Raw genomic sequence first — 14,848 nt, 5'->3', positions numbered from 1 at the left:
CCTTCATCAAGACTCCTAGCCAACCAGGACACCTCCAGCCCTTAAACACTTGACCCCTCATGACCCTAACCATCCCTGGTCCACGCCCAGACACAGCCCAGACCAGCCCAGCCACTAGAACCCAAGCTGCGAACCCATGAAATCAACAGAACGCAACCTGCGCGCTACACCTCGCTGCCATGCTTCCCTCACGTTTCTTCGAGCCACAGTGCACCCACTTGCACCAACCCTTGCTCAGACCCTTGTGCACCCTCTTAGGACCCTAAGTACCTAGCCTAGACCAGCCCAGATCCCCTCGGCCGAGCCAATCCTCCCTGAAAATGCTACTGAACCTGCGCACCTCCTTGATGCTCTCGGGTGAGCTAGGACTCCTCCCCAGCCCCTGGTCTCGAGTCCTAGTGTGGCTAGGACCCTTCCCTGACTCAGACCATGACCCAGACCTGACCCCAGACGAGCTATGCAAGACCTAGCCTTTTATTCCCAAAAATCGAGCCCCTATGACACACGATCACATGTTTCGGTTCCAGCTTTCTATTCTTGTGCGTGTGCAGCATATTGTGCATGGTTCTAGGCCTTTAAACTTGTGTAAAACAATCCCATATTACTTCCTAGTCATGGCAGCTCCTTAGGTACATGAGTTTCATGATTTTTGGATCAAATTTCATGTTTTAAAAACCACATAAGAAGCATATACAAAAATAATAAGATGTGTGGTTTGTTTTAATTCAAAACATGCTTAAAACAATACTATGGTGATAGATGTTTGAAGGAAAGAATATGGTGTGTCTTTGCGTATTTTACGCAAGAAAACACATCGACGATGCGATGAACGACGACGTATACCTTGGCCGAATTTTTTCCTTGAACTTCCAAAGCTTTTCCCTTGATTTTAATTTTGTGTGCCGTGTGAGTTTGAGGGAAAGATTTTGTAAATTATTGGGGTGTGGGGCGTGGTGTTTGAAGGATTAAGGGGTTGTTTAATATATTATATACTTAATTAATCAACTAACAAAGCTTAGGCCCATTAAAATAATTTTGCTTGAAAATTTTGTGAATTTATTAGCCGGGTTACCAAAACATTTGTATTTTTGTTGAAAAACCAACACCGATAAAATTTACGTCCCGGCGTATAAAATCACCTCAAAATCCCTTATTTTCAAAAATAATAAAAAGCACCACCCATATTTTAAATAATTAAAAATAAATATTTAATAAAAACGTTATCTATTTTTCACCCTTCGGTCTCCGTTCCTCGATCTCTAAAAATATATATTAATGCAACCATGTAGAAAATATATTTTAAACATGTCAATATGCACAACATAATTAATTTAAGCAGTTAAAACAATTAATTAAAATACACAAGGAATTTAATAACTCGTATGCATGTGGTTGGCGTGGACCTTCGAATTTTCGGGACGTTACAATACACATAATAAATGTTCAATTAATGAATTAATGACCATGTGTATTCAAGAAGAAGGAAAATTGTTGATGGAAACGATTGATAATGTATTTATGACTACACAAGGAAAGTATAATAAGCAAGTCAAAGTCAAGGGAAAAGGGAAAGGAATAATTCCACATCAACCTGACATCAAGAAAGAATCCAAGTGTTTCTTCTGTAAAAAGACGGGACACATTAAGAAAGATTGCAATAAATTTAAGGACTGGCTTGAAAAGAAAGGTATTCATATTTCTTTTGTCTGTTATGAATCTAATATGGTTGATATGATTTATAACACATGGTGTATTGATTCTGGTTCTACAATCCATGTTACAAATACCTTGTAGAGTATACAAAACCTAAGGAAGCAAATAGAAAATGAGCGGAGCATCTATTCAGGAAACAAGATATCTTCGCATGTGGAGGCTATTGGGACTTGATGCTTTATATTGGATAGTGGTTTTATTTTAAAATTGGAAAAGACCTTTTATATTCCTAGTTTTTCTAGGAATTTAATTTCAGTTTCAAAACTTGTACCTCTTGGCTATTCCTTTCAGTTTTTGGATAAATCAATAAATTTGTTTTATAAATCAAATCTTATTGGAAATGGTACAATGGTTTATGATCTTTTCTCTATTTCTTTACAAAATAATAACACCACTATTCATGTTCAAGGAGGTATTAAAAAATGTGTTATAAATGAAGATTTCTCTATACTATGGCATCGGAGATTGAGACACATCTCCATAGACAGAATTAAAAGATTATTAAATGATGTAGTACTCAGTACTTTAGATTTTACTGATTTTGAGACTTGTGTGGACTGTATTAAGGGAAAGCAGACCAATAATTCTAAAAAAGATGTCAAGAGGAGTACAGAAATATTAGAAATCATACATTTAGATATTTGTTGTCCAGATTATGGACATGCAAAGTCCGAAATACTTCATCTCTTTCATTGATAATTACTCACGATACATGTATATCTACATGCTTCATAATAAAAACGAATCAATTGAAGCCTTTAAGGTTTTTAAGAATGAAGTGGAGAAGCAATGTGACAAACAAATTAAGATCGTGAGAACAGATAGAGGTGGAGAATATTTGGTAGATACATTGAGAATGGACAAGCACCTGGTCCGTTTGCGAAGTTTCTCCAAGAACATGGGATTATTGCCCAATATACTATGTCTGGTTCTCCGACCAGTATGGCGTAGCTGAGAGGAGAAACCGAACATTATTGGACATGGTGAGGAGCATGTTTAGTAGCTCCAAACTTCCTAAATCCTTGTGGACTGAAGCTCTTAAGACAGCTGTGTATATATTAAATCGAGTTCCAACTAAGGCTGTCCCAAAGATGCCATTTGAGTTATTAAAAGGTTGGAAACCGTGTTTGCAACATATACGCGTTTGAGATTGTCTTTCTGAAATAAGAGTCTACAACCCACATGAAAAGAAATTGGACCCAAGAACTATAAGTGGACATTTCATTGGGTATGTCGAAAAATCCAAAGGGTACAGATTCTATTGTCCATCTCACAACACTAGAATTGTGGAATCAAGAAATGCAAAATTTCTTGAGAATGATTTGATTAGTGGGAGTGATCATTCAAATGACATAGTTCTTGAGAAAGATCACATTAATTCACAACCCTCTTATTCAAATGATAGATCGGTCGTTATTCACACCTCTCAAGACCAAACGGGTGTTAGGCAACCAATTACTGAAGTTTCACAAATCGCTGATGAAAATCCAGTAGATCAAGTTGTTAATGAAGAACAACAAGAAATTGTTGATCAACCAAACAACCTAAGGAGATCTACTAGAATAAGAAGATCAGCTATATCTAGTGATTATGTTGTGTATTTACACGAATCGGACTTTAACATCGGAGCGGAAAATGATCCTGAAACGTTTTTACAAGCCATGAGTTGTAATGAGTCAAAACTATGGTTTAATGCTATGAAAGAAGAGATGAATTCTATGGCAGTTAATGGAGTCTGGGATCTTGTTCAGTTGCCTGATGGATTAAAAGCCATTGGATGTAAGTGGGTCTTCAAAACAAAGAAAGACTCATTAGGCAACATTGAAAGGTATAAAGCAAGACTCGTTGCTAAAGGATTCACTCAGCATGAAGGAATCGATTATAAGGAGACTTTTTCTCTTGTATCTAAAATTGATTCTCTTCGTATCATTCTAGCATTAGTTGCTACATTTTGACTTAGATTTACAACAAATGGATGTGAAAACGGCCTTTCTCAATGGAGAACTAGAGGAAGAGGTTTATATGAAACAACCTGAATGATTCTTCTCTAGTAATGGTGAGTAATTGGTTTGTAAGCTTAAGAAATCTATAGAAGAATTGAAACAAGCTTCCCGTCAATGGTATTTAAAATTTTATGATGTTATCTCTTCATTCGGATTCGTTGAAAATCCCATGGATAAATGTATATACCAGAAGGTCAGTGGGAGCAAGATTTGTTTCCTTATTCTATATGTGGATGATCTATTACTTGCAACCAACGATAAGGGTCTGTTATATGAGGTGAAACAATTTCTCTCTAAAAACTTTGATATGAAGGATATGGGCGATGCACTTATGTCATTGGAATTAAGATACATAGAGATCGAATTAGAGGTATTCTAGGTTTGTCTCAAGAAACCTATATCAACAAAGTTTTAGAGAGATATCTAATTAAAGATTTTTCACCAAGTATAGCTCTTGTTGTGAAAGGCGATAAATTTAATTTGAGCCAATGCCCAAAGAATGATCTAGAGCGGGAACAAATGAAAAACATTCCTTATGCTTATGCTGTCGGAAGCTTCAATGTATGCTCAGGTTTGCACTAGACCTGACATTGCATTTATTGTTGGGATGTTGGGAAGATATCAGAGTAATCCAGGTTTAGACCATTGGAAAGCTGCAAAGAAAGTAATGAGGTACCTTCAAGGGACCAAAGATTATATGCTTATGTTCTGACGAACTGAGAATTTGGAAGTAATTAGCTACTTCGATTCAGACTACGCTGGCTGCATTAATTCACGAAAATCCACTTCATGATATATTTTTATGCTAGCTAGTGGAGCTGTATCTTGGAGAAGTGCAAAACAGACTTGACTGCTATTTCCACTATGGAAGCTGAGTTCGTAGCTTGTTTTGAGGCAATCTCACATGTGTATGGTTGAAGAGTTTCATTTCGAGGCTTAGAATCATGGATTCTATATCTAGGCCATTAAGAATATATTGTGACAATTCAGCTGCTGTTTTTATGGTTAAAAATAACAAAAGTGGTAGTCGAAGCAAGCACATCGACATTAAATATTTAACCATACGAGAACGTGTTAAAGATAAGAAGTTACTTATTGAACACATTAGCACTGAATTGATGATTGCAGATCCTTTGACTAAAGGCTTGCCACCATTGAAATTTAAGGATCATACAGAAAGAATGAGACTTGGTTCCTTTATGTAATTTTGTTGTAAGAACAAATTAATGAAACTATGATGTGATATTTCCTCATATATGTTGTGCACACATTCATTGATTCGAGAAATATCAATAAAGTTGGACCTCGAATAAACATAAGGTTTATTCATTAAGTTGTTTGAGAGATATAATACATTGTGATACATGGAAGATAATAATCGTTTTTAGATGACCTATCACCATGATTCATGTATTTTATTTTCTATATGGTAAATGAGATATATGTGTCAAGTGGGAGAATGTAAGAAATATGGACACATATTAAAAGAGGCGTGGCGTGTAGGAATTGACAACGGCCAATAAGCCTACCATTTTTTGACGAACATCACATGCCGCCTCAACTTTAGAAAATTGAGACGTGCACGCACCTCTTTTTTTGATAATCAAGCTCCCACAATAAACTCGCTGATGGTATGAGATGCCTATAAATAGCAGGGATTGAGGTCCCTAAGCACATACCATATAAGAAAATTATACAACATCTATAGAGTGTGTGAAGTGCTTAGAAGACATCAATCGGAGTAAAAGCAGAGAAATAAAAAAAAATTCAATGGCCAGAGGTAATTCCTGATCCGCTTCCGTATATTATTTATCATGTTTATATATACGTGAAAACATAATTTTGGAGAGAAATTATGACATTCTTCACTACCAAGATGATTGGTAACTCTCTTTTACTTCAACACGAATCCATTACGTTTCATCTGGCTTTTATTGTGTGATTGTATAAGCTGTGTTTGGTTCGCTTTTGAGTGGAGATTGATTGTCAAACAAAATTTGAAAGTAAGGTTTTTTTTTTTTTTCTCAAAAAGTTTTTGCTAGAGATAGATTTTACGTTTTAAATCAGTTATTCAGGATACAATAATGACAGAATCACTTTGTTTCTCCCTTTATTTTTTCCCAACAATTGATAAAGTTGTGTTTGGATGGAGACATTTGGATTTGTGGGAGGATTTGATGACTAAGTGGGAGAGTGTGTTTATAAATCTACTAATCTAGTAAAAAATATATTTTGGACAACATAAGAGAAATCAAATCCTTCATTCTAAATTTGAGCCAAATGGAGACAGTGGATTTGAGATTTAGGATTTAGAACCAGATGGTAAAATCGAATCCCCTCAAATCCTTCTATCCGAAGACATCCTAAGATTATTTCACATTTTTACGTAGTCACTACAAACTCTAAATGTTCTATATTTTACATTAACATTCTAAATGTATAATCAAATGTGGTTATAAAATTACATTATGAAATACTTTAGAACTGTAATCCAATATTTTTGAGTTTAAACCAATCAAAAAGACCAACCAATTGGCACTATGATTTTTCATTCTCGAAAACTGTACTCGCAAATGTTGCATGGATTGTAACTGAATGATTAGTATCCGAAATGAATCTGAGCAGGTATATTCTCTCATCCAAGGTGCTTAATGAACCAGATGATTACATATTTGTGTACTATCGAGGAAGAAATGATGCCTGGGATGGATACGGAGGTGCTGTGCTATACACACGAAGTCCTGTTCTGCCTGAAAGCATTGTACCTCAAGTGGAAAAGGCGCCCAAAGTATCGGCCGTGATTTCAGCAAGTTTGTCAAGACGGATAACACTTGTGGGCCGGAACCTCCCTTGTTGAAAGAATAGAGAAGACAGTGGAGGAAGGTGAGGAGATAATCGTTAAAGAAGTTGAAGAGTTCGAATTTGAGGTGGAGAAAGTGGCCAAGACTGAAATAAGCTTGTTCCAGGGACTGGCAGATGGATTTAATGAGCTTTTGAAGGATAAAAACTACTTTTTTAGGGAGCTGAGCAAAGAAGAGATGGATGTTTTGTGCGAGCTTAAAATGGAAGCTGTTGAGGTTGAGAAACTCTTTGGGAGAGCTTTACCAATTAGGAAATTAAGGTGAGTTATGGTAGTTTTTGTTGTACAAATAAAGTTTAATGAGAGCACAGAAACGAGGGAAGTCCACGTTTTTTCTTTTTCTTTTAATACAATTTTCTGTATAGATTCCTGCAATATATAATGGTAGCATTTCAGAATTTTGATGCATTGGATCCTTTCTTTTTTAGGAGGCGGAGTAGAAGGGGAGGCAACTTACCCTTTCCGACCCCAGAATGGAATCGAAATAAGAAAGAAACAAAGCAACGAGCAGATGCCAGAAAAAACAAGTTCTTAAAAGTAGCAGAGTTGTAATTGACACCAAAATTATCAACACTTGCTATATATGTTAATGCGTTCCAACAAAAGGTCAATTTTAAGAAACGTTTTGAATACTTCCGTGGCAGTGGAGACTAAAAAGAAAAGATACTATACCTTAATTATTGCCTGCAACTAGTTCAAGCTACCAATATTTTTTAATATGGATTTATAGATTGCATGTTTTTAGTTCTTGGAAGAACAAATCCCATGAGCCTTAATAATTCTATTTGTCAAGCAAAAACCTTTCATCAAAATCTCACAAGTGTAATGGGATGCCCATTATTTTCTTTCTATAGAATAGAATTCTCTTGCAATATCAATATGCTACAACATCAAGAACTGAGTTAGACAATTTCAAAGATGGGGTCTTTCCAAACTTAGGAAGCAAGTCAAGCACTCTGGTTACTTACCTAGCTCGTCCATAACCTCGGACAACTGTGATGAAAATATCGTCATCTGGGACTGAACTTATGGACTTGGGTATTTCTTCGAGCAGCAGCTCTACAGTCTCAAGTTGACAGAAGGTGCAGAGCATGTGGATCAAAGCTCGATATATGGACGTAGTGTAGGTGAAGTTTGGAATCTCGGAGGCCCATTTAAAAGTTTGAAGAGCTTGGCTTGCTGCTTTTTGCTCTAAAAGGAGATGTGCAATTTGCTGGTTTGATTGAACGGAGAAAATTAGCCGCTTTTGGATGAATCTTGAGGTTAAATATTTTGAAAGGTTGCAAAATATTGGCATGGGTTTCTTCAAGTTTTGTAGATGATTTTGATTCATCAATTTAGCGAGTTGGCATGTACAAGAGAGCAACAGAGCAAGATTGCCTCACTCTACTTCAGCTCTGTAACTCTCTCTCCAAACTCAGTCAATTGCATAGTTTCTTTCTAAAGCTCGGTTTTCAAAGTAACCCGTTAATCCTCACAAAATTCACTACTATCTCCTCACACCTCAATGTCATTGACTATGCCTCATCGCTCATTTTCTCCCCAGAATCAGAACCCCATTGCTACGATTCCTTCCTTTTCAACACTGTTATTAAAGCCTATGCAGAGACGAACAGTTTTAAGCGTACTGCGATATGCTATTACAGAGAAATGCTATTTTACGGAGTTGGGCCTAACAACTACACGTACCCATTTGTTCTCAAGGCGTGTGCTGGAATCGCGGACTTGGATTTGGGCAAAACGGTTCATGGGTCAGTTGTCAAACTTGGGTTTAGTATGGATGCCCATGTTTTGAACTCTTTAATTCATATGTATTGCAGATGTGAAAATGGGATTGATATGGCAGAGATGCTGTTTGATGAAATGTCCAAGTGCGACTCGGTCCCTTGGAGTGCGATGATTGGTGGGTATGTGAGGTGGGGTGTGCCAAATGAAGCCGTCAAGCTGTTTAGAAAAATGCAGATTGCCAGGGTGAGGCCCGATGAGATTACCATGGTGATGGTGCTGTCTGCCTGCGCTGATTTGGGTGCACTTGAGCTTGGGAGATGGGTCGAGTCTTACATACATCAAGAGAAGGTCGAGAAGAGCACTGAACTGTGGAATGCATTAATCGACATGTTTGCAAAGTGTGGTGATGTTGATAAAGCATTGAGGTTGTTTAGGAACATGTGTGCGAGTAAGAGGAGTATTGTTTCTTGGACATCCGTAATTACAGGTATGGGGACGCATGGTCGTGGTCTGGAGGCAGTTACCTTTTTTGAGGAGATGAAGAAAGCAGCAGGGTTGGTGCCTGATGATGTTACATTCATCGGTTTGCTATCTGCTTGTAGTCATTCTGGTTTAGTCGACAAGGGAAAGCAATATTTTGATGCGATGGTAAATGAATTTGGAATCACACCTAGGATTGAGCATTATGGATGTATGGTAGACCTGTTCAGCAGGGTTGGATTGGTGAAAGAAGCTGTGGAATTTGTAAGTAAGATGCCCATTGATCCGAATCCTGTAATATGGCGAACCTTAATTGCTGCGAGTCGTGCAAATGGTGAGCTGAATCTGGGTGAAAGAATAGCCAAGGAGCTGATGAGTAATCAGCCCGTGCATGAGTCCACCTATATTCTACTTTCCAATTTATATGCCAAAACGATGGCTTGGGAAAAGAAAAGCACCATCAGGAGAGCAATGGGGAAGAAGGGGATCAGAAAGGTTCCTGGTAGTGCTATGATTGAGCTTGCTGGTGTAATTTATGAGTTTGTTGCTGGAGATAGAACTCACAAAGAGCACCAGAAAATTTACCAAATGGTTGATGAAATGGAGAGAAGGTTAAAGAGTGGTGGATACGGTGCGACGACATCTTATGTGTTACTTGACATTGATGACGCAGACAAGGAGGGTGCTCCAGAGTCTTAACAGACGGCGAAAACATGACTGTTGCATTTGCGCTTGTGTAAACGGCCCGTGGATCTTGCAATTCGTATCGATAAAAACTTTACGTGTTTATGGTGATTGCCACTCAACTACTAAGGTGATTTCACATGATTGGATTGTATCGTATCGAGTCGTTTTTTATGGTTGCTGCTGCTTGATGTTCATGTAAACTGAAACTCGAAATCAAATCTACTTTTGTTATTGAGCCTTAAATTTTGCAAGTTGATTTCAAGGGTCTGCTTCAACCATGTAATCGTTTGTCTTAGATCGTGCCTTGACTTCTGTAAAACCCAAATCTTTTTCAGACCACCTCTCTTAAATTATTTAACAACTACATCACATCACATCAAAACAATAATTAAATTTTTTAATATAAAAAAGGCAAAAATAATTGTGCCAACCCTCTGGTAAGAACAACCATTAGCAGCCATCGAAGTCAATGTCAGGGGTTAGGCATGGAGGAAGAAGAACTGATCAAAAAGGCCGATTTCAAGTACACGCACCAAGTTGCATTTTTTAGGAGAAAGATATTTGAAGAGCAAATACAAGTCTTCAAATCATAGATGAATAATATCGTACTCAATTCTTAAATAAAAAATTACTATTAATATTAATACATGTATTAATTACTTTTGCTTTAAGCCTTGTCTACTTCTCTGGAGTCTTAAACTTTAGACTATCCTATTTTTCCAATGTCAACACTCAGACATAATTAGAGCATTTATTATGTTCTACGGGTTTGATCATTAAATGTATAAATTATAAATAAATATATTAATTTCTTTTCAAATAAAAATACATGCATCTTGTACCATGAGATTAACAAAAATACCTACTACTAACTAATGAAGAATATCTTTTAGCCGCAAACACAATACAAAATATAAAATTAGTCACATCTTCTCGAATCTCATTACGAGTATTTTAGAATAAGTTTCTTATGAGACGGTCTCACGAATCTTTATCTGTGAGACGGGTCAAACCTACCGATACTCACAATAATAAGTAATACTCTTAATATTAAAAATAATATTTTTCACGAATGACCCAAATAAGATATCTGTATCATAAAATACGACCCGTGAGATCGACTCACACAAGTTTCTGCAGTATTATTAATGTCTTGGATCACTCACTCTCACAATACAAGGAGAAGTTGACTATGAATAAGCCATTTTAGACTAAAGAAATTTAATAGATGCAACTGACTAAAGACTTTCACCAAATACCTATTACTATTAGGAATTCTATTAGCACAAATTAGCTGTCATTGCCAATGGGATGCAAAAATTGAGGGGCAATCCCAAAAAAATATTGTCTACATGATAATGCAAATAAGGAAAGGTGAACAACTCTTGCTACAACAAATTTTACTTCTTCCATCACATAAGATAACAATATTTTCAAGTCATTTATTCATTAATCATTAGTCCTCTCTGCGCATGCTAATTCACCTTCAAAATTTGTTTCCTTCAACTTCACTTATACTTTAAAGGACAAATTAATTCAAACCAGAAGAGGAAAGAACCTTCAAGGCCAGCCAACTTTCATGAAAGAACACTCTAGGAGCTTTACACGGCAAGAAATGAAAAGGGGGAAGTGTTTAAATGTTTCAGAAAAACTTAAGTACCATTTAATGAACACAATTAGAAATCTTTTATAGAACCGGAAAACTAATGCAAGATTTCATCGATTCACATTCAAGATTCACTCTTTTCTCTCATAAGCTCCAAACAACAGCATACCTTGGTGAGAAGTGAGAACCAATCAGCACATAGAGACCATCCAACCAAGATAGTGGACAAAAAGATTAAAACTTGAAAGTTAACAGCATAAAGAGATTCATGACCATTGCATATAAGATTCAAAAACATGAAATCTCAGATAATTTTGGTGTATTTAATTATACTTAAAGCATAAACCCACACTGAGCATGAAATGTAGATCTTGATCTTAACAGCCACAAAAACCCAAAAGAAAGAAGGGAAAAAAAACCAAATTTCTGCTCACATTTATTCCAAGAACACTTGTGTTAACTTTTTCGTAAGAATATTTAAACAATAAATTAAGCCTGTGTATCTCCTTTCCTTCCCATTCCATCTTCTTCCCTCTCATCCAGCAGTTTCGCTGCCTCCTCATCTGCTGGAGGTGCCTTCTTCTGTGCCTCCTTGGCCTTCAAAGCTTGCAATTTGGAATGATTGTAATATGCGACTCCCAGAAAGGCCAACCCATAACCAAACAAATTCAATGGCGTCACTGTATCCTTGATCACAGACCAAGAAAAGGCAATCAAGAGCCAATCCTTCACCACCCCGGCGACATTCATGGTCAAAGCTGAGGTCTTGCCCACAAGCAAGAACACAGCCAAGTTCAAAGCAAATGCGCACAGAGAGTTGGTCCCAAAAATAGCAAAATCAAAATGAAACCCGGATCTCTGCCTCAACAACGGGTACTCCACAATGAGCCATGGAACAGAAAGAAAAGCCAAACAACTGGGTGCCACGTAGTAAAGCGAAGTAATCGGGTTCAAATTAATCCCTTTCGAAGTCAACAAGATCTGAATCATAACCAACCTCGTAGCCTCAAAAAGAACGGCACCAAGTTGAAGCAGAACCCCCCAAGAATCATACTTGGCCTCACCAAAAGCAGCGACCCCAACTCCCACGGAGATAGCAAGCATGTTAAGCATGGTGTTGCTCTTGAAAGCATCTTTCTTGAAGAGAATTCCGATAGAATAAACAGCAACAGGCATCAGTGCTTTGAGCATTTGAATGAAGGAGACGGAGAGGTATATGTAAGCCGAGTTGGAGAGCCACAGGGAGAGAGCATACAGAGCCCCAATTGGGACGACGGAGGTGAGGTACACGCGTCGGGAGAGCGCCACCGGGTCCACGATCTTGAACAGGCGGACAGCAGCGAAAGCTAGAGAAGAGCAGAAGGCCATGTGAATCATAGTTAGGGAGATGGGAAAAGGCCAGTTGTAGAGCTTGTGGTCAAGGATGTACTTGTTGTACACGATGACTGTGAAAGAGAGGAAAATCCATACGGACACATATGTATATGAGAGGATTATCTTTTTAATCACCCCATCTGAGAGGGCCTCACTTTTCCCCATCGGCGGCGGCTGTGGTGGTGGAGACGGCGGCGGCGGCGGAGGTTCTCGGAGGGGATGGAAAGAGGATCTTATATACTACTACACAATTTTGGGGAAAGAAGCCGAGAGGAGTTTTATACGGAAGGATGTCGTTAACACAAAGTGCTCTATTAATTTATTGATGTTAAAAAATAATATTTAAAATGTGTGTATTGAATATTTGAATGTTGAATATTTGTATGTTGAAAATAAGAGTTGTAAATATTGAAAATTAGTGTATGATGATGTAGGTAATGATGAATTTATTTTTGGATTATTTGTAAAGATTTTCTATAAATAGATCTCTCATTTGTGAAGAAAATCACAAGTGAGTTGAGAGAAAAATATTATAAAGTGTGTAGTTTCATAATTTCGAGAGTTTGAGATTTTTACTTTTTACCATAAATTTTTACTTTTTTATAACACGTGATATATTTAATATATAATATAATGTTATAAATTTTTCAAAAACTTGTTATAAATCCTGGGAGGATGTTAAGACGACATCCCATACTCCCGGTAAGGTATACGACAAGTATAAAAGCCTATAGGCTTTTAAACAAAATAACTTATGACACCTCATTATAATAATGTGATATGATATACATAATTATTTAAACATGACTAATATTATATACATCATATTATTACCATAAAATTATACAATTACATACATTTATTTTTTTGTACACCAACGATCATAAACGGTAACAAAACGGCTAGTTTTTGCTCTATAAATATATGATTTCACAAACACATTCAATCACTCCAACTTTCTATTCTTTTCTAAACAATTATTCTTCATCAAATTTTCGAAGAAAAAAGAAGATGGCTTTATCAAGGTTATTTTTAATTATTTTGGTTATCATACTCACGGATCTTGTATTTTTCGGAGAATATCCTCCTCGTGTGTTTTCTTTATTTTTACGAATGCTTGTACTTGTTGTTTATCCATCACTTTGTATTGCAATATTCATTAACTAATAAAATGCATCGTAATTTTTTTAGTATCACCATGTCAAACTTGAAAAAGCTCGAATTCATTGCTCTTGATATTACGGGGAAAAATTATATGTCATGGACTCTCGATGTAGAAATGCATTTTGAGTCACTGGGTCTAAGTGAGACCATAAAAGAAAATGGCATATCGACATCACAAGAAAAGACAAAAGCCATGTTATTTTTGCGTCGACATCTCGACGATGGATTAAAATGTGAATATCTAATTGAAAAAGATCACATGGCTTTGTGGAAGGGATTAAAAGAAAGATTCGAACATATAAGGGAAGTTATACTTCCGACCGCCCGAGATGAATGAAATACGTTGAGATTCCAAGATTTTAAAAAAGTCAGTGATTACAACTCGGCGATGTATAGAATAATCTCGCAATTGAAATTTTGTGGACACGAGATTACTGAATTGGAAATGCTTGAAAAAACATTTTCCACTTTTCACGCATCGAATATAACTCTACAACAACAATATAGAGTGCGTGGATTTTCGAGATATTCTGAACTTATCGTCTGTCTCCTAGTGGCGGAAAAGAATAATGAGCTGTTAATGAGAAATCATCAGGCACGACCCACTGGTTCAACGGCATTTCCTGAAGTAAATGTCGTAAACAAAAATGAATTTAAATCTGGAAACCAAAATCAAAGTTATAGACAAGATTTTGGTCGAGGACGAAATCGAGGTTGTGGTCGTGGACGTGGACGTGGACGTGGAGGTGGTCGTGGTCGTGGACGCGACCGTGGTTTTGAAAATAATCGAGATAGTTACTTCCATAACTCATCTCAAAAGAGTGTCCCAAACCATCCACAGAAATGCATCATGAAAGTATGAGCGTTAATAAGAATCACTCAAAAAGATTTGAAAGTTCTTATTTCAGATGTGGTACTCCAGGACATTGGTCCCGTATTTGTCGAGCCCCTGAGCACCTTTGTAAACTTTATAAAGAATCAATAAAGGGGAAAGAAAATGAGACCAACTTCACTGAACAGAGTGAACCTTTGAGTGATTCAACTCATTTTGATGCCGGAGATTTTCTGATTGATTTATCAGACAATGATCAATTTGCTGGTGGAATAAATATGTAAAATATATCCGTATGATAATGTTTTATCGTGTGCTATATTTTTTTACATATGTATTGTATTGTATTTTATTTTATAAATGTATTGTCAGTAATTTTATTTCATTGCATATTTTTTTGA

At 36.7% G+C, this 14,848-nt stretch overlaps 2 protein-coding genes and 1 pseudogene across 2 annotated transcripts; 2 read left to right on the top strand and 1 right to left on the bottom strand.

The window, feature by feature from the left end:
• The first annotated feature begins 1,458 nt into the window (after positions 1 to 1,458).
• Positions 1,459 to 7,032, top strand: LOC142523935 (violaxanthin de-epoxidase, chloroplastic-like; annotated as a pseudogene).
• A 328-nt stretch (positions 7,033 to 7,360) lies between these two features.
• Positions 7,361 to 9,491, top strand: LOC142524878 (pentatricopeptide repeat-containing protein At4g21065-like). Its single transcript, XM_075629022.1, has 2 exons — positions 7,361 to 8,327; positions 8,397 to 9,491. Exons 1-2 carry the CDS (start codon positions 7,927 to 7,929, stop codon positions 9,481 to 9,483), a joined length of 1,488 nt encoding a protein of 495 aa, XP_075485137.1. The 5' UTR covers positions 7,361 to 7,926; the 3' UTR covers positions 9,484 to 9,491.
• A 1,890-nt stretch (positions 9,492 to 11,381) lies between these two features.
• Positions 11,382 to 12,742, bottom strand: LOC142524871 (putative sugar phosphate/phosphate translocator At2g25520). Its single transcript, XM_075629012.1, has one exon. The coding sequence runs from the start codon at positions 12,614 to 12,616 to the stop codon at positions 11,567 to 11,569; it is 1,050 nt and encodes a 349-aa protein (XP_075485127.1). The 5' UTR covers positions 12,617 to 12,742; the 3' UTR covers positions 11,382 to 11,566.
• Positions 12,743 to 14,848: the final 2,106 nt, after the last annotated feature.

This window comes from Primulina tabacum, chromosome 14 (assembly GCF_025594145.1).
Source record: "Primulina tabacum isolate GXHZ01 chromosome 14, ASM2559414v2, whole genome shotgun sequence".
In the NCBI taxonomy this organism is placed as follows: Eukaryota; Viridiplantae; Streptophyta; class Magnoliopsida; order Lamiales; family Gesneriaceae; genus Primulina; species Primulina tabacum.
Note: the sequence above shows the minus strand (reverse complement) of the source record. Positions and strands in the feature narration are given on the sequence as shown.

Coding starts and splice junctions, on each gene's coding strand:
- LOC142524871 (XM_075629012.1), bottom strand. CDS start 12,616: ATGGGGAAAAGTGAGGCCCTCTCAGATGGGGTGATTAAAAAGATAATC.
- LOC142524878 (XM_075629022.1), top strand. CDS start 7,927: ATGTACAAGAGAGCAACAGAGCAAGATTGCCTCACTCTACTTCAGCTC. Junction 8,328..8,396: donor TTGGGCAAAACGGTTCATGG/GTCAGTTGTCAA, acceptor TATGTATTGCAG/ATGTGAAAATGGGATTGATA.